This window comes from Musa acuminata, chromosome BXJ3-5, assembly GCF_036884655.1.
Source record: "Musa acuminata AAA Group cultivar baxijiao chromosome BXJ3-5, Cavendish_Baxijiao_AAA, whole genome shotgun sequence".
Classification (NCBI taxonomy): domain Eukaryota; kingdom Viridiplantae; phylum Streptophyta; class Magnoliopsida; order Zingiberales; family Musaceae; genus Musa; species Musa acuminata.
Genome location: NC_088353.1, coordinates 43,085,978 through 43,099,687, shown reverse-complemented (window position 1 = coordinate 43,099,687; position 13,710 = coordinate 43,085,978). Strand labels below are relative to the sequence as shown.

At 40.1% G+C, this 13,710-nt stretch overlaps 2 protein-coding genes and 1 non-coding gene across 3 annotated transcripts; 2 read left to right on the top strand and 1 right to left on the bottom strand.

Moving 5' to 3' along the window:
* The first annotated feature begins 375 nt into the window (after positions 1-375).
* On the top strand, positions 376-484 carry LOC135639260 (small nucleolar RNA snoR97). The gene has a single exon (XR_010496886.1). It is a non-coding gene; the product is annotated as a small nucleolar RNA snoR97 (small nucleolar RNA).
* Positions 485-2,723: 2,239 nt separating this feature from the next.
* On the bottom strand, positions 2,724-6,065 carry LOC135638688 (chloroplastic lipocalin-like). The gene is made up of 5 exons (XM_065151965.1): positions 5,880-6,065; positions 4,186-4,324; positions 3,806-4,051; positions 3,430-3,720; positions 2,724-3,188 (listed from the first exon to the last, which is right to left on the bottom strand). Exons 1-5 carry the CDS (start codon positions 5,954-5,956, stop codon positions 2,898-2,900), a joined length of 1,044 nt encoding a protein of 347 aa, XP_065008037.1. The 5' UTR covers positions 5,957-6,065; the 3' UTR covers positions 2,724-2,897.
* Positions 6,066-7,076: 1,011 nt separating this feature from the next.
* Positions 7,077-9,984, top strand: LOC135637634 (NAD(P)H dehydrogenase (quinone) FQR1-like). Its single transcript, XM_065150294.1, has 4 exons — positions 7,077-7,225; positions 8,224-8,317; positions 8,923-9,185; positions 9,590-9,984. The coding sequence occupies exons 1-4, from the start codon at positions 7,203-7,205 to the stop codon at positions 9,819-9,821; spliced, it is 612 nt and encodes a 203-aa protein (XP_065006366.1). The 5' UTR covers positions 7,077-7,202; the 3' UTR covers positions 9,822-9,984.
* The last annotated feature ends 3,726 nt before the right edge of the window (positions 9,985-13,710 follow it).

The window sequence follows — 13,710 nt, the reverse complement described above, 5'->3', positions numbered from 1 at the left end:
TCACTAATTTGGATGTTCTTTTATGTCTACTTTGTAGAGTTTTTGGTCTACCTTTTACTAGCATAATGTAAATGAAATCTTATTATCTGCAGAGATGAGACTATCATGGACATCATAAGTTTGCTCTCTCTCTCCTCTCTCTCTATCATATGTTCCTTTTCTTTCTTTTGATTTAACTCACACATTTTTTTGTTGGACTGTCTATGAGCTTTTGCATTGTCATTATAAGAGATGAGACTATCATGGGCATCATAAGTTTATTCTCTCTGTCTCTGTCTCTCTCTCCTCTTGTTCTCATGTTCCTATTCTTTCTTTTAATTTAACTCCCCAGTTTTTTGTTTGACTGTCTATGAGTTTTTGAGTTGTCCTCTTGCCAAGATATCATGGTAGTTGAGGCTAAAAAACACTCATAAAAAGGGTGTTGTCATCACCTACATCTCTTTTATACTATAGGGGATTGTAGTTGAAAAACAACACAAGATCTTTTGCAATTGCCTCTTTCTGCAAGTTCCATTTCACATGTGCATTATATAAAAGCCATGCTTGCTTGCAGTTTGATTCTCTATCAAAGTGATTGTGGTTGAAGCTAAGTTAATTTTTTTTTTCAGTATTTTCCATGCTCCTATTTATTTTCATGAAGGTTTTGGGACAAGGTCCTAATAATTGTTTATTTCCATTTGACCCTGGATAATATTTGTTTCTTTAGTTCTGACTTTTCCCGTGGCTAGCATGCAAAGGAAGACTCCCTGAATTTTGTTGTAATTGATATGTTTATCTTCTTGTATTGTGCATTTCTGTTGTCCCTTTGCAACCACTTTCTTTGTTGCCAAGTTGGACACCAAACAGTAAACTCAGGTTCTATGATATCTCATATGCATGTGGATAAAATATTTAAGACTTGGCTATTGCTTTATTTTTCAGCACTCTAAGGCATCAGAGGAACTTGTGAGCAGAAAATTTTTCTGCAACTGGTAACACTTCTAGTGCCTCTCCTGATTGCTGGTGTGGCTATTAGAGTACATCTTGCTGCCAAATGGGTACAAGGTTTAATTAGTGTGTATTGGGTACTGATCGTTGAAGCCTTGTAAGATTGCAATATTCCTGAAAGTATAATTGAGGTTTTTGTAGATATCTTTTCTTTTATTTATCTGATCAGAAATTTACATGTCATAATGCCACCCAGCAGCTATATGTTATAATCTTATCGGAAATTCCTGTACTTCTTTATCCCTAGAAATCTTTTTTGGTTCTTACTTTTGTATACCTATTAGTTTTCAGTCGCTTGTCTACTCTGCAGCACTTGTGAAAATGATTGTGGTTTTTGTTTTCAAGGAGTGAAAGCATAGTTCTACTTGCTGTAACAGGATATTCATTCAATGCCCATGTGGGACATGTTATCACTAAAATTTACACTTATTTTTAGTGCAACTATGTTCTACTCATAGCATCAAGTAAACACTGACATGTTTCCTTTCAATTGTCTGTCTATTTAATATTTTTGTAACATGCTTAAGGACACAAATGTGATTGTACCTTTAATTATAATTTACTAGTTTGGATTTTCTTTTTCTTCTGCTTGGTAGAATTATTTGGTCTAACCTTTAGTAACATAACATGAATGAGATCTTATTATCTGCAGGGATGAGACTATCATTGGCATCACAACTTTTCTCTCTCTCTATTGTTCCTTTTTTTTCTTTTGATTTAATTGGCTAGATTTTTGTAGATTGTCTAGGCAAAATATAATAAGTTTTTGAGTTGAAAACTTATTATATTACAGGGTATTGTAGTTGAAAATTAACACAAGATCTTTTCCACTTGCCTCTCTCTTCATGTTCCATTTCTCATGTGCATTATATGAAATCCATGTGATTGTTTCAAGTGTATGATGCTGAATGTTTGAAGTGGAAAAACTTTTATTATTGTTTTCTTAAATCTGGGCTGCCTCATGCAGATCCTGACAGGGCACATCAACTATCTTTGTGATGCTTGCACCCACAACCGATAAAATGGCTTTTGGTGCTGAGCAACCTGCATGCCGTGCCCTGGCTGGAAATCCATGCTTTTTTAAGCTTGCTTACCGTTTGTTTCTGTAGCAGATTGGTTGTGTCTGAAATAAAATAATTTTTTCTTCATTATCTCCACGCTCCTTAAAGGTTTTGGGACGAGGCCCTATTTGTTTATTTCCATTCAATTCTGGCCAATTTTTGTTTCTTTAGTTCCAATTTTGCAGTTGTTTATTATGCCAAGGAATGTTTCACTGAATTTTGTGAGAATTGATGTGTTTATTATGAGAACTGCTATGTTTGCTATCTCCCTTTCAAGTTTGTTGACCCTTTGTGGTTACTATCTTTGTTACCAAGTAGATCAGGTTGGTCACCAATCAGGAAACTTCTCAGTTTCCATGGTATGTATGTTAGTAAAATATTCACAATCTTGCAAGATGGATCATCAGTCGTGAGTGACCTTTTCCCTGTTTCTTGTCTTAAGCAAATATGTTTTGCAAGGTTGTAATTGGTTGTTCCACTTCTTGTTTGTATATAGGTGGTGGGAATTTACATCTGCATTTCTACTTGACAGTTGCCTTATTGGAATGCATGGAACCTTCATCTGCGGCTTATCAGTGTCAGGTACATCCCAATTGTTTCTATTATATCTTAGCTTTTTCCAAATTTTATTAAAGGATATCCCAATCCAGTTTATTCAAATCAGATAAATCCAAATTACCACAAAAGAGAAAACACTAGTTTAAATGTATCCGAACCTGATACAAATAGAAGCCATGGAAGTGTTTGAATCTTAAGACAAGCTTGACATATACAGCAAGAAAAAGTGAAGAAAATTTGAGAGTGCAAAGAATGTTCACAGATCATTCAATACACCAATCAACAAACACATCAAGCTTTCAGGTTACTCAAGTAGAGCTCGATAAGCTTTTTCAATGTCTCAAAAACACTGGTGAAGGGGTCAAGTGCCACTGGTGCCTTTAACTCTAGATCTGGAAATTGATTCGTCAGAGCTGCCTTCATTCCGGACATTGACATCATCAAAGCTAATTGGCTATTGGACATTACTTCACAGTCCTGCGGAGTATCTTTTATCTTAGCAGGATCATACCCAAAACTTTCCAAGTATGTTTTGTACTTGTCGATGAATTCTGGTCCAGGATTTGGAGTCCTCGAGTAGATCTGGTTTAAGAACACCATCAAGTATTAGCATCCTTCAAAATGGTATGTGTCTAAAAAAGGAGAACCAACCAAAGCATTTATTTATCATGGCTTATCCATGGAATTTAGAATAACTCCAACTTTAATAATTATGTCAAGTCTTATTCAAACTTACGCATCATTAAAAATAAAAATAAAAAAAACTACAAAGCAAAGGAACTATCATACGGCTTACAACCGGATCAGAGTTTTCGTGTCATACCTGAATGAAGCTTCTGTCTTTAGCACCAGATACTAGAGAAAAATTATCATAGTCGGTTGCGATCACATCGTAAGGCTCCTTCGGTATGAATGGAAGTGTTGGAAAACGAAGGTAACATTTCTCTTTGATCATCTCTCGTCTCTCCAAATCAGTTTCAGCTTTTTCCATGCCCTCCTCAGAAAGACATTGGACCCTTCCCCTTATACCAGTGATGTAACCATCAGGGCCACCATGAACACAAAAGGTGTCTACTTGGATTGATGGGGTTTGAGCATCAAAGGTATATATTCCCTGAAATTATGAATCAATCTGCCATGAAATATTACGAGAATGCAGTATAAATTTACAATGCACTGTGGCATTATACTTTCCATACCTGTGTGCAATGGCAGTCTTCCTGCCCCTGGCCAGCAAATCCACGTTTAAGTGAAGCCACTTCAAACCATCTTCCAGAATATCTCACTGGGTCAAAATTCTTGGCTGTCATGCCTCTCATCATCATCATCATCACATTCTCATTTCTCTCATCTGGCATTTCATCGAGTATTGAAGCAGGACCATTGTCAATAGCAGCTGCAATCTGGCATAAACTCCCATGATGGGATGGTTCTGCAGCAACAACCTGGTCAGAAGAAACATTATGTCCTGCCATATTGGACTCTTTTAACTTCGTTATCTTGATCTCAAATCCTGCTTCATGCTATTCCACTTTTGCTTGTCAGTTAACATAGATATGTCCTTCAGGGACTTGGTTACCTGGGTTGAAGAGGAAATGAACATAATGGAAGCAGCAGCAAAGGATGACAAAACATGTCTAGCAATCACCTCCTCCCTAGATTTGGTCACCCATGATGAACATGTTATATATTTTTGTCCTTGAACACAGCTTCCCGACCTACAAATAGTATATCAGTAGTGCTAAGCAGCCAACTCAAATAGGGTTCTGAACGATGAGATAAGCAATAAAACCTGAAATCGGCATGCTTAAACATGTTAAACATATCCCCTGGTAATTAATTCCATACAAGTAGTAAACTAAAACAAGATAGAAGAAAATATGATGATGAACTAACTAGGTATTAAATCTCAAGTACCAAATCTTAAGTGCTGGGATGACATTTTGCTAAAGCTTAGTGCTCCCAGGTTTTGTGAGACCTAGAACTGATTTGGAGAATTAACTTGGGCAAGAACAGAGATCCATATCTCAAAATTTATCATTTTGTCCTCTTAGATCACTCCCCCTGCCATCACTGAGTGAACCTTCTATCATCCTGACCCAAGTCATTCCTCTGTCTCTCCATCAAGTTGTGAGGTTACTGGCTAAAATTAGAATCAAGCTTGAAGAATGGCAATGACAGTGCTAAGCACATCTCTGGAGTTTAGACATTGGAACAATTCACATCCTCTAGGGTTTCCTCATCCCCAGCTTTTTGACTTCAGAAATTAGAAGCATTTCCATGTTGTTGGTTTGACCCATTTTTCAACTTCCATATCCACAAATGAACTGTAATCAACTTGAAACAGATCATACGAGAGTAGCAACACATTATTAGAGCTTTGGAGTAATATAATTCTCCCTCTTTTTGGAAAAAATATAACAATAAACTATACATTTCTTGTGAACTTGGCACATTGGTATCGGGGTTTCTGCCTTGATACTAGTGGAACATTAGGTCTTTGATGGTGATGAAATCGATGATGCCTAAATCGACTTGAGATCGACTTAGGTGCATACTCCACAACTACATCAAGATGGAGGTCCAAGTGAGTTTTTCAATTTGGTGTTTCCCATATCTCAAATCAATCCCATCAAATGTAGAGTAAATTCAGTATAAAATAATTGATTTTATAGTCCAATAATAAGGGTAATATTTCTGTACAAAATATTTCTTAATTGCCCTTCTGGCCCAACGTCCACGTGGCCTGATTATTGACCGGGTTTTACCCCCTCACGGCTGACTGTGTTGCCTTGTGTACTTATACTATCGCGTGTCGAGCTGCTATTGGTAGAGAAGGATTTCCCTATCAATCTCTAGAATAATTGATTTGCTATGGGCGATCCCATTACCCGACCTAACAAAACAAACCTGAATTCACCTTCGACACAGATCTAAAGTCCACATTTTTGTTGCTTTCAACCAAGAAATCCTTGTGTAACCCTATTCACAAGAATGGGACTTTGGCATTCTAGCGGACGATTTCCGCTCAACCTTGCGTCCCGTGTAGAAAACCCAGGAAGAATTCGAAATCGCGTCAAAATCCTCTGCCAATCCGGTATGCAATGCATCTCCGAGTTCGGGGGATTCGAAGGTCCTCGAAATTTCGAGGCACAATGATTCGGAAAAAGCCGCGGAATCCACAAAGAATCACTACGACCAAGAAATGAGAGAACACATCGAATCTTCACAAAAGCGCAGCAAGAGATCGAGGATCTTCACGATCCAACATACCGAGAGGGTTGAGGAGGAGGAGGAGGATGTGGCGTCGGTGGTGGGCGGCGGAACTGCAGCGCCTGCAAGGGAACCATGGCCCTTCTCCGATGCCGTGGAGATTCTTCTTCTTCAGATAAGCGGAGAGCGATCGCTACCACTCTCTCTCTCAGCTGATCAATCGAGCGTCAACTAAGGGCGCCGTCACGCCCAGTAATATTACGACGTGTACTTGGAAACTAACCAACAGCCGGGGAGGAGTAGGATAGTTATCCTGCTACAAGGGCACAGTAGATGCTATCATGGGCTGTTCTGGATCATTCTGGGCCGGTAGTGATAGAGGAGTATGATTGTTAGCCTGCGACGAGAGGACAGTAGATTGAGACTTCCGATAGTTACGGGGCCGTAATACGATTTGTCCAAAAATACGTTAGATATAAAAGTCCACTTTTCATATAGTCACTTATAATTGATATTTTTTTTTAGATGTTAATAATAATAATAATAATAATAATAATAATAATATCCGAAATGAATACATCCATCACCGTTCACATCAAACTGAGAAATCAAGATCCAGTCGACATCTGTACTCGAAGAATCGTGCAGAGAACCTCTTTCTTGGCCTCTTCTACATGGCTCCATTCGTCCATTGCCAAACCATGGCTTTCCCCATCACTGACCTCTTCTTCCACGTGTAAACGCAATGACACCTAAACCATCTCAAATTAGCCTCCTTTTTTAGTACACCTCGTCATGCTTTTGTTGGCATTACGTGGGACTCCAATGCCATCAACAATAATAAGCCATGTTTAGGTAAATTATTGAACGCCTAATTATCGCACGCATATAAGCCGCCAAGATTCTCGTGATATGAGATTATATTTAATTGACCGCCGGTGTCGGTCAACTTACTTAATATAATACGTACAAAAAAAAATAGAAATTTCTGGTCAAAATAATTGAATTGTCATTATTAATGGAAAGGTTTAAATCCGACGGCGGAGATCGCGGGGTCGTCGATCTGGAAGCTTCGGCTGATGGATGGTGATGGCGTGCCGACGTCGTTGATGATGATGATGATGGGGAGGTGACGTCATAAAAGACATTTTGGCGCCTCCGGTAAAATTGGCGAGTGCATGTTGCCAAGGCGACGATGGGGGCGTGGTGGAGCACGTGAGCTTAGCTGGCTGCGTTGACTCTTGACTATAAATACCCGCCCTGCCCCATTCACCCACTCCGCAAGCCCTGCGGAAGAGCCCAAGAAAAAACGATCGCTCTTTTGTTTGCTTCCCCTCTCCCTCTCTCGCCTCCTGTCCCCTGCGAGCTCCGATCCCGCCACCGATGGCAGCCAAGATTTACGTTGTGTAAGTGTTCGCTCTCACGATGCGATGCTGTCGGTTCGCGTATCTGATTAATCCGTCATGTGTCTTATATTCTGCAAATTAGTGTCTGGGGACGTTTGTTCTTGGATCTCAATCACGATGGTTCATTTTTCGCATTACGAACGGTTGTAGCGTGTTCATCTGATGGTGCACGCTGTAGAGATCTCGTTTGAAGATTTTCAATCGGGGGGGTATGGAAATCGCTGTTGAATCGTGCGATTTCCGTGGCTAATTTTCGATCTTGTTGCTTATTCTTGGTGAATCATTACAATGAGGGATTCCTCCTTTGGTCTTTCATTAGCGGTAGCCTTGATGGAATTCAATGTTGTGAAGACCTTGCTTAAATTAGAATCAGGGTTACAAAGTTGAGAACTTTTGAGCTTCCTGATTTGGTTGTATAGGATTAGGGTTCATGTGAATTCTTTTACTGTTTGGCTGCTTTTTATATGTTTTAGAATTTGCTTAATACCCCCAATAAAATATAACACATTATTATGGGATGAAGTGTGATGTAGTAGGTGCATATTATTCTTTGCTTGTGTCAAGATCTCACCTCTCTTTTTTGCATAAGCAACTTGGAGAGACGGTAACTAGAATTATATCTGTTTGCGAAATACTTGTTTTTCCTCATTTAAATGCTCTCATTTTTCTTATCTGTGTTGAGTCTTGACACACACAAACTCTCGCTTTCGTATTCCTCTTCTTGTGCAAGATGTGTTCTTTGGATCACATCTAAACTGTATATTTCGTTCACTGGTGTCTAACGAGTTAGGTGATTGGTGATGGGTTCTGTGACTTTCTACTCTTTGGAACTATTTTGTGCAGTCAATCTTATTATTATATCATGGTTTAGATTCGGCAGAAGTACAAGGTGTTAACAGAATAAAAATATTTCTGTTCTTGTTTGTCTATATTCCATTATATTACTCCATGTAACTTTTAATCAGCAGCTAATGGAAATATGTCTTTTTTCCCCAAAGGTACTATTCCATGTATGGGCATGTTGCAAAGCTAGCAGAAGAAATAAAAAAAGGTGCCTCATCCATCGAAGGAGTTGAAGTGAAGCTTTGGCAGGTAAAGACCCATTGTTCTTTCGCTTACCAGAACACTTGTTGACTTTAAGCCAATATGTACTAAAACTCATTGTAACTTCAACTATTCGTTGATTTCTTTTAGAAAATTTAGGATATGATAAGCAATAACTTCACAGTGTCTGCCACTGGATTTGTTTTGTCTATACTTTATCCTTTTGGTGACTTGGTAACTTGTCACTGGATTTATTTATTTTGTTTTGTCTATACTGATATCCCATTTGTGTCTCTAGATCTATTATTTATTAAATGTTATCCTTTTTCAATTTGAACTTGTAAGTTTGAACAAAATATTTATATGTTTATTTTTGTTTAATCTGTGGTCTATTATATGGTCTTTCTAATCTATTTATTCTGATCAAAAACTTTTTTTCTATGGAAATACTCGTGTTTGTGAGGGAGAAACTTGAAGCTCTGGTAGCTGCTAACTGCTAAGGCTTAACCATATTGTTAGAGCTATTTTGAAATAATTTAATTTTTTATCAATTAAATGTTGGTTGAGCTATGTAAATAAAGTAAAATTATATCGTTGCGGTCACAATTCATCAAAATATGAAGACAGAATGATGAGTTATTCTAGCCAAACAGGTTCCTGAGACTCTTCCTGAAGAAGTTCTTGGCAAGATGGGAGCACCTCCCAAGAGTGATGCACCAATTATTACACCAGATGATCTTGCAGAGGCAGATGGGATTCTCTTTGGCTTCCCAACAAGATTTGGTATGATGGCAGCACAGTTCAAAGCTTTCCTTGATGCAACTGGAGGTCTCTGGAGGACACAGGCTCTAGCTGGTAAACCTGCAGGAATCTTCTATAGCACTGGATCCCAAGGTGGTGGTCAAGAGACTACTCCGTAAGCTCTTTTGCTTTAATATTTACATCATTGACATAAAGAACTTCTATGCAGCCGGGAATTTTGTGGTCACCCTTCATCGTCAGTCTCAAAATATAAAATCCTTAAAAGTTATCCGATGACACATCTGAGTTTAGCAGATTTTTGCACCAAGACAATCCATGCCTGTTTCTAACAACACATCTAATCATTTTTTACTGTAAAGGTGTCTGGAAAGACTTAGCGATAGCAGCAGATTTATGTTGGGTGGCAACTGGATACTTTAGATTTTGCAATACAATGGAAATATGTTTCTTTTTGTATGAATTGTTATACATATATAACATATAACTCAGATGGGAACCGTTGGGTATATTCCTAGTCTATTTGACTGAAAAAAATTTTCCCTACCCTTTGTCCTGCAGTTTGACAGCCATAACTCAGCTGGTTCATCATGGAATGATCTTTGTCCCAATTGGCTACACCTTCGGTGCAGGAATGTTTGAGATGGAGAAGGTGAAGGGCGGTAGCCCATATGGTGCAGGCACATATGCTGGAGATGGTTCAAGGTTCCCATCTGAGCTTGAGATGCAGCAGGCTTTCCACCAAGGCAAGTACTTTGCCGGCATTGCCAAGAAGTTCAAGAGTTCCTCCTGATCATCTTGCATCTCCTCCATATAGAATAACTGTCATTGGTCTGATGAATAATGAATTGGCATTCGTTGACTTTTCTATGGCATTGAGCCTCCTTTATGTATTCTCTGGTGCAACAGTCTTTTATGAACATGTCATATATATGATTGCATACCTTGGTGTTGTATGTTGCTTTTCTTTGCCTCTCTTACTAAAACAGTAATTGTCATGTTCTCCATGATTTACATAAATATACTTGGAATGTAATAATCTCTCATTTTCTTCCACATCTGATGCCTCGAGCCATTGATGCACTTTTTCTCATGAGATTCAACATGTATTCATGGTATCATTCAGAGCATTAGTCTTGCTTGATTAAGAGGCAAGACAATGAAGAAATCTCTCCACAACTGTTACTGGATGTGGGTGAATTGTGCATTCCCTGGAATCTTGTTCTGGATTTATTCCTTGTCCAACACGGGCAATGAAGGCAACAAAACATTGAATCTCTCCTTTAAATATCACGACATCGCAGAGGAGCCCACACCCCTCCTTCTGCAGTCGTGACAGAGACATGACCCGTGGGCTCCTGCTCATCTCGATCTCTCAGAAGGTTGACAATAAGGCCCACCTCCTCTTTCCCATTCGTCAGAAACGTCCACTACGGGCAACCTGATACCTCCTCCCCTCAGGAAGGCCCGTGTGCCCGACGGCAAAAAGTATCGATCCCGACGACGTGGCTCGGTTTTCCTTTTCAGATGACTGAAGCGAGGGATCACCTTCCTGCTTAGTCCTGACGAACAGTGCCTCCACAACTATCTTTCCTGATGCCACTCTCATAGAAGCATGCTAACCAGTCATCAACGTTAATGAGTCCCCGACGACGAAGGGGCACCCTGACCCATCGTTAGCTTTACACCACTGGTCGCTCAAAGTGTAAAAACAACCCTCAAAACACTATTAAACTCTTTCCCCATTTCCCTACTAATTTAAATATTGGAGGGGCCAGGTCGCGAACATCTCTGAAGGTTTGCCGCTTGTATAGGGATCTCAGCAAAGCTAAGGCGTATCTCGGGACGACACTAAATCAATCTCAGCGAGCAAGCAGCACATCGAGATTGTGCTAGCCAAGTCTACTTCCCACTCAGATAGCCTCTGTGACCCTTGTTGAATCTCGGATTTTGATAATGAAATCAATTGATGAATTTATGTCTCCCCTATGTGACCATTGTTGAATCTCAGATTTTGATAATGAAATCAATTGATGAATTTATGATTAATGAGTGTTTGAGAAAAGTGATATAGGACTAACTTTGATCATAAAAAGAAAAATCGATTGAAGGAGGAGAATTAGACGTTGGGCCGGAGTAGATCATGTCAAATATTAGGCATTGCACCAAGATCGGATGTTGCAGGAGGTCAACATGCTAATGGATCAGGCAATACGTTGAAGGAAAGGACGATGCGCTAAAAGTTTGGATGAAGTGTCAGATGAACCAATGATATGCCGGATAACATATGATTCATGATTGTAATCGTTTGCCTTGATCGAAGTAGTTTAAGTTTTAATTGAGTTAGTTTTCAGTGTAATCATGTCAATTTAATTAGGGGCCCATTGAGCCTAAATCACAGTTGAATTGGGCTTATTGGAAGGCCAATTCAGTGACCTAAAGTTGAGTCAAGCAATGGCACCGCCTAACTAAGTGATAGAACCGCTTGTGAGTTAAAAAGTACAAAGTGTACATTTCTGAAAGATCCAACAGTAGTATCGCTAGTGTCATGCGATAATACCACTCAGATTGGCAATAGTACTACCCAAGCAAGTACTATCGCCAGGTGGTAATACCGCTCAAATTGGTGGTGGTACCACCAAAGCAAGCGGTGGTGGTACCGTTAGTACTTAGTGTGGCAGGCGATGGTATCGTCCAACACTGATGGTAGTACTGCTAATACCCCGAAAACACGGGGATGAGATTTTTTGGCTCTATTTTTAAAGTCATTTGGGGCATATAAATACTCTTCTCATTCTTGCTTGAGATAGCAAGAAAAGAGTATGAAAAACTTGTGATTATAAATGTGTAAACTCTATTGAAAGTGTTAAGTTCCATCCTCCTTAAACCTAGAAGTCATTCTAAGAGAGATATGAGGATTACTTCTAAAAAAGAGTTGTAAATGTTCTCTCCAAAGCCTATGAAAAGGAGCAAAGAGTTGTAATAAGGGTAGTTGATCTTCACCAATTAAAAATAAGATCGTTAGTGAAAGCCGATGGTTTCGATAGAGGAGGAATTTAGTGAAAGCCAATGGCCTTGATGGAGGAAGAATCGGCAATGGACGTAGGTCACGACGACCAAACCACTATAAATTCGGTATGCGTTTCCTTTTATGCTCTTTACTACTATTGCTTACTCATTTAATTGCTTACTACACTTACTCATATTCTAAGTTAAACATATTTCCGATACCAATTTTATTGAACCCTTGATGGAATTGGGTTGTACTGACTCTGCAATCAATAGCATTAAAGTAATAATATTTTGACGCTAGAGAAAGGGCCAGAATGTTGCAAGAACGTCCGTCTAGAAACCATCTCAACGAGCACTCCAATGATGAAGTGCCACCCCCAACACACAACTCCTTCAAGCAAGGAGGGCAACTACCCCCCTTCCCACAAGTAGATGCCTCCACCTTAGTGCAAACTCTAGAGTTCTACTGGCGCCTATTCAATGACTCTGGCCTTTCCCCACCGGGGTTGAATGTAGGGCACATGCTCATCCCTGTCGATGCCTTTCTAGGCCTCAACCATCATGTATATACCCTCATTGGGATGATCCAAGCGATTGTCCCTCTCCTATCCTAGTTGGTCTATCAAGTGGCCCCTACGCTACAACTAGCGGTCCAACCCTCGTTTACTCTCGCGCATCTAGGGGCGTCCCTAGCGAGCCCCCTACCAACACCCCTAGAGTGCCCCTAGCAAACTGAAGCAACTCCTGAAGCACCAATGTCCTCAATAGTGGAGTTTAGCATACCACCAAGGTACAGAACAACCTCACTTGAGTTAAAAACCCAATCCATCGACTCAACAGAGAATACACTTAAAGCTCAACTATGGATCATGAATCAATACTTGGATGAGATGCAACGAGAGCTCCAGCACTCTGAATGGGGAGGTTTACGGCTTCACCTCAAGCACCTCTCCATTTGTCCAGGATATCCAGGTGGAACCCCTCCTAGCTAATTTTCGCCTCCTGACATTGGAGGTGTTTGATGACAACTCTAATCCAGTGGAGCAGACCACGACCTTCAGGGCCTATATGTCGCTATACGGCACGTCGGATGTCTTGATGTGCTAGGCATTCCTTATGACATTAAGAGGGTCAGCCCGAGAGTGGTACAATCGCACACCTCTGTGGTGTGTTGCTGACCGAATGTCACCGACGAATCATCCCACTGTGCAGTTATGCACATGCACCGACCGATGACCTCCACGGTCGCTGTGACACACGATTGTGTCCATAGATCCACTGCGTAGTCACTGGGAACCATGGTCTTCAGTGTTTAGTTAACATTGATTGGGACTAGCAAATGTCATAGTAATATTGCTATAGTCGCGACACTACTATAATCGCCACAATTGCTCTTAGGAGTGACTCTATTGCTGCACATAATAGCATCATTATAATCATTGTAGCCGTTACAGGTAGCAGTGATGTTGCTACAACCGTTGCACACAATGACAAATACTATAATTGCTTACGACCATGACAGGTCGATCGTCGCAAGGCTGTTGCACCCCACGGTGCTTCCACTCTATACATACCAATTGCCCACGACTAGGTTGGTGACCACCGAAAGTCATCACTCTCAACAATACTATCGTCGACAATATATTGTCACTAATGATCCATCGATCAAA

What these genes read in the sequence shown, in the direction of transcription:
- LOC135638688 (XM_065151965.1), bottom strand. Translation starts at nt 5,956, where the DNA reads ATGGTTCCCTTGCAGGCGCTGCAGTTCCGCCGCCCACCACCGACGCCA. An exon ending in TCATTTCCTCTTCAACCCAG is followed by an intron (nt 4,052 to 4,185) that starts GTAACCAAGTCC and finishes TCTTCTGACCAG; the next exon opens with GTTGTTGCTGCAGAACCATC. An exon ending in AAGACTGCCATTGCACACAG is followed by an intron (nt 3,721 to 3,805) that starts GTATGGAAAGTA and finishes TCATAATTTCAG; the next exon opens with GGAATATATACCTTTGATGC.
- LOC135637634 (XM_065150294.1), top strand. Translation starts at nt 7,203, where the DNA reads ATGGCAGCCAAGATTTACGTTGT. An exon ending in GCAGCCAAGATTTACGTTGT is followed by an intron (nt 7,226 to 8,223) that starts GTAAGTGTTCGC and finishes TTTTCCCCAAAG; the next exon opens with GTACTATTCCATGTATGGGC. An exon ending in TTGAAGTGAAGCTTTGGCAG is followed by an intron (nt 8,318 to 8,922) that starts GTAAAGACCCAT and finishes CTAGCCAAACAG; the next exon opens with GTTCCTGAGACTCTTCCTGA.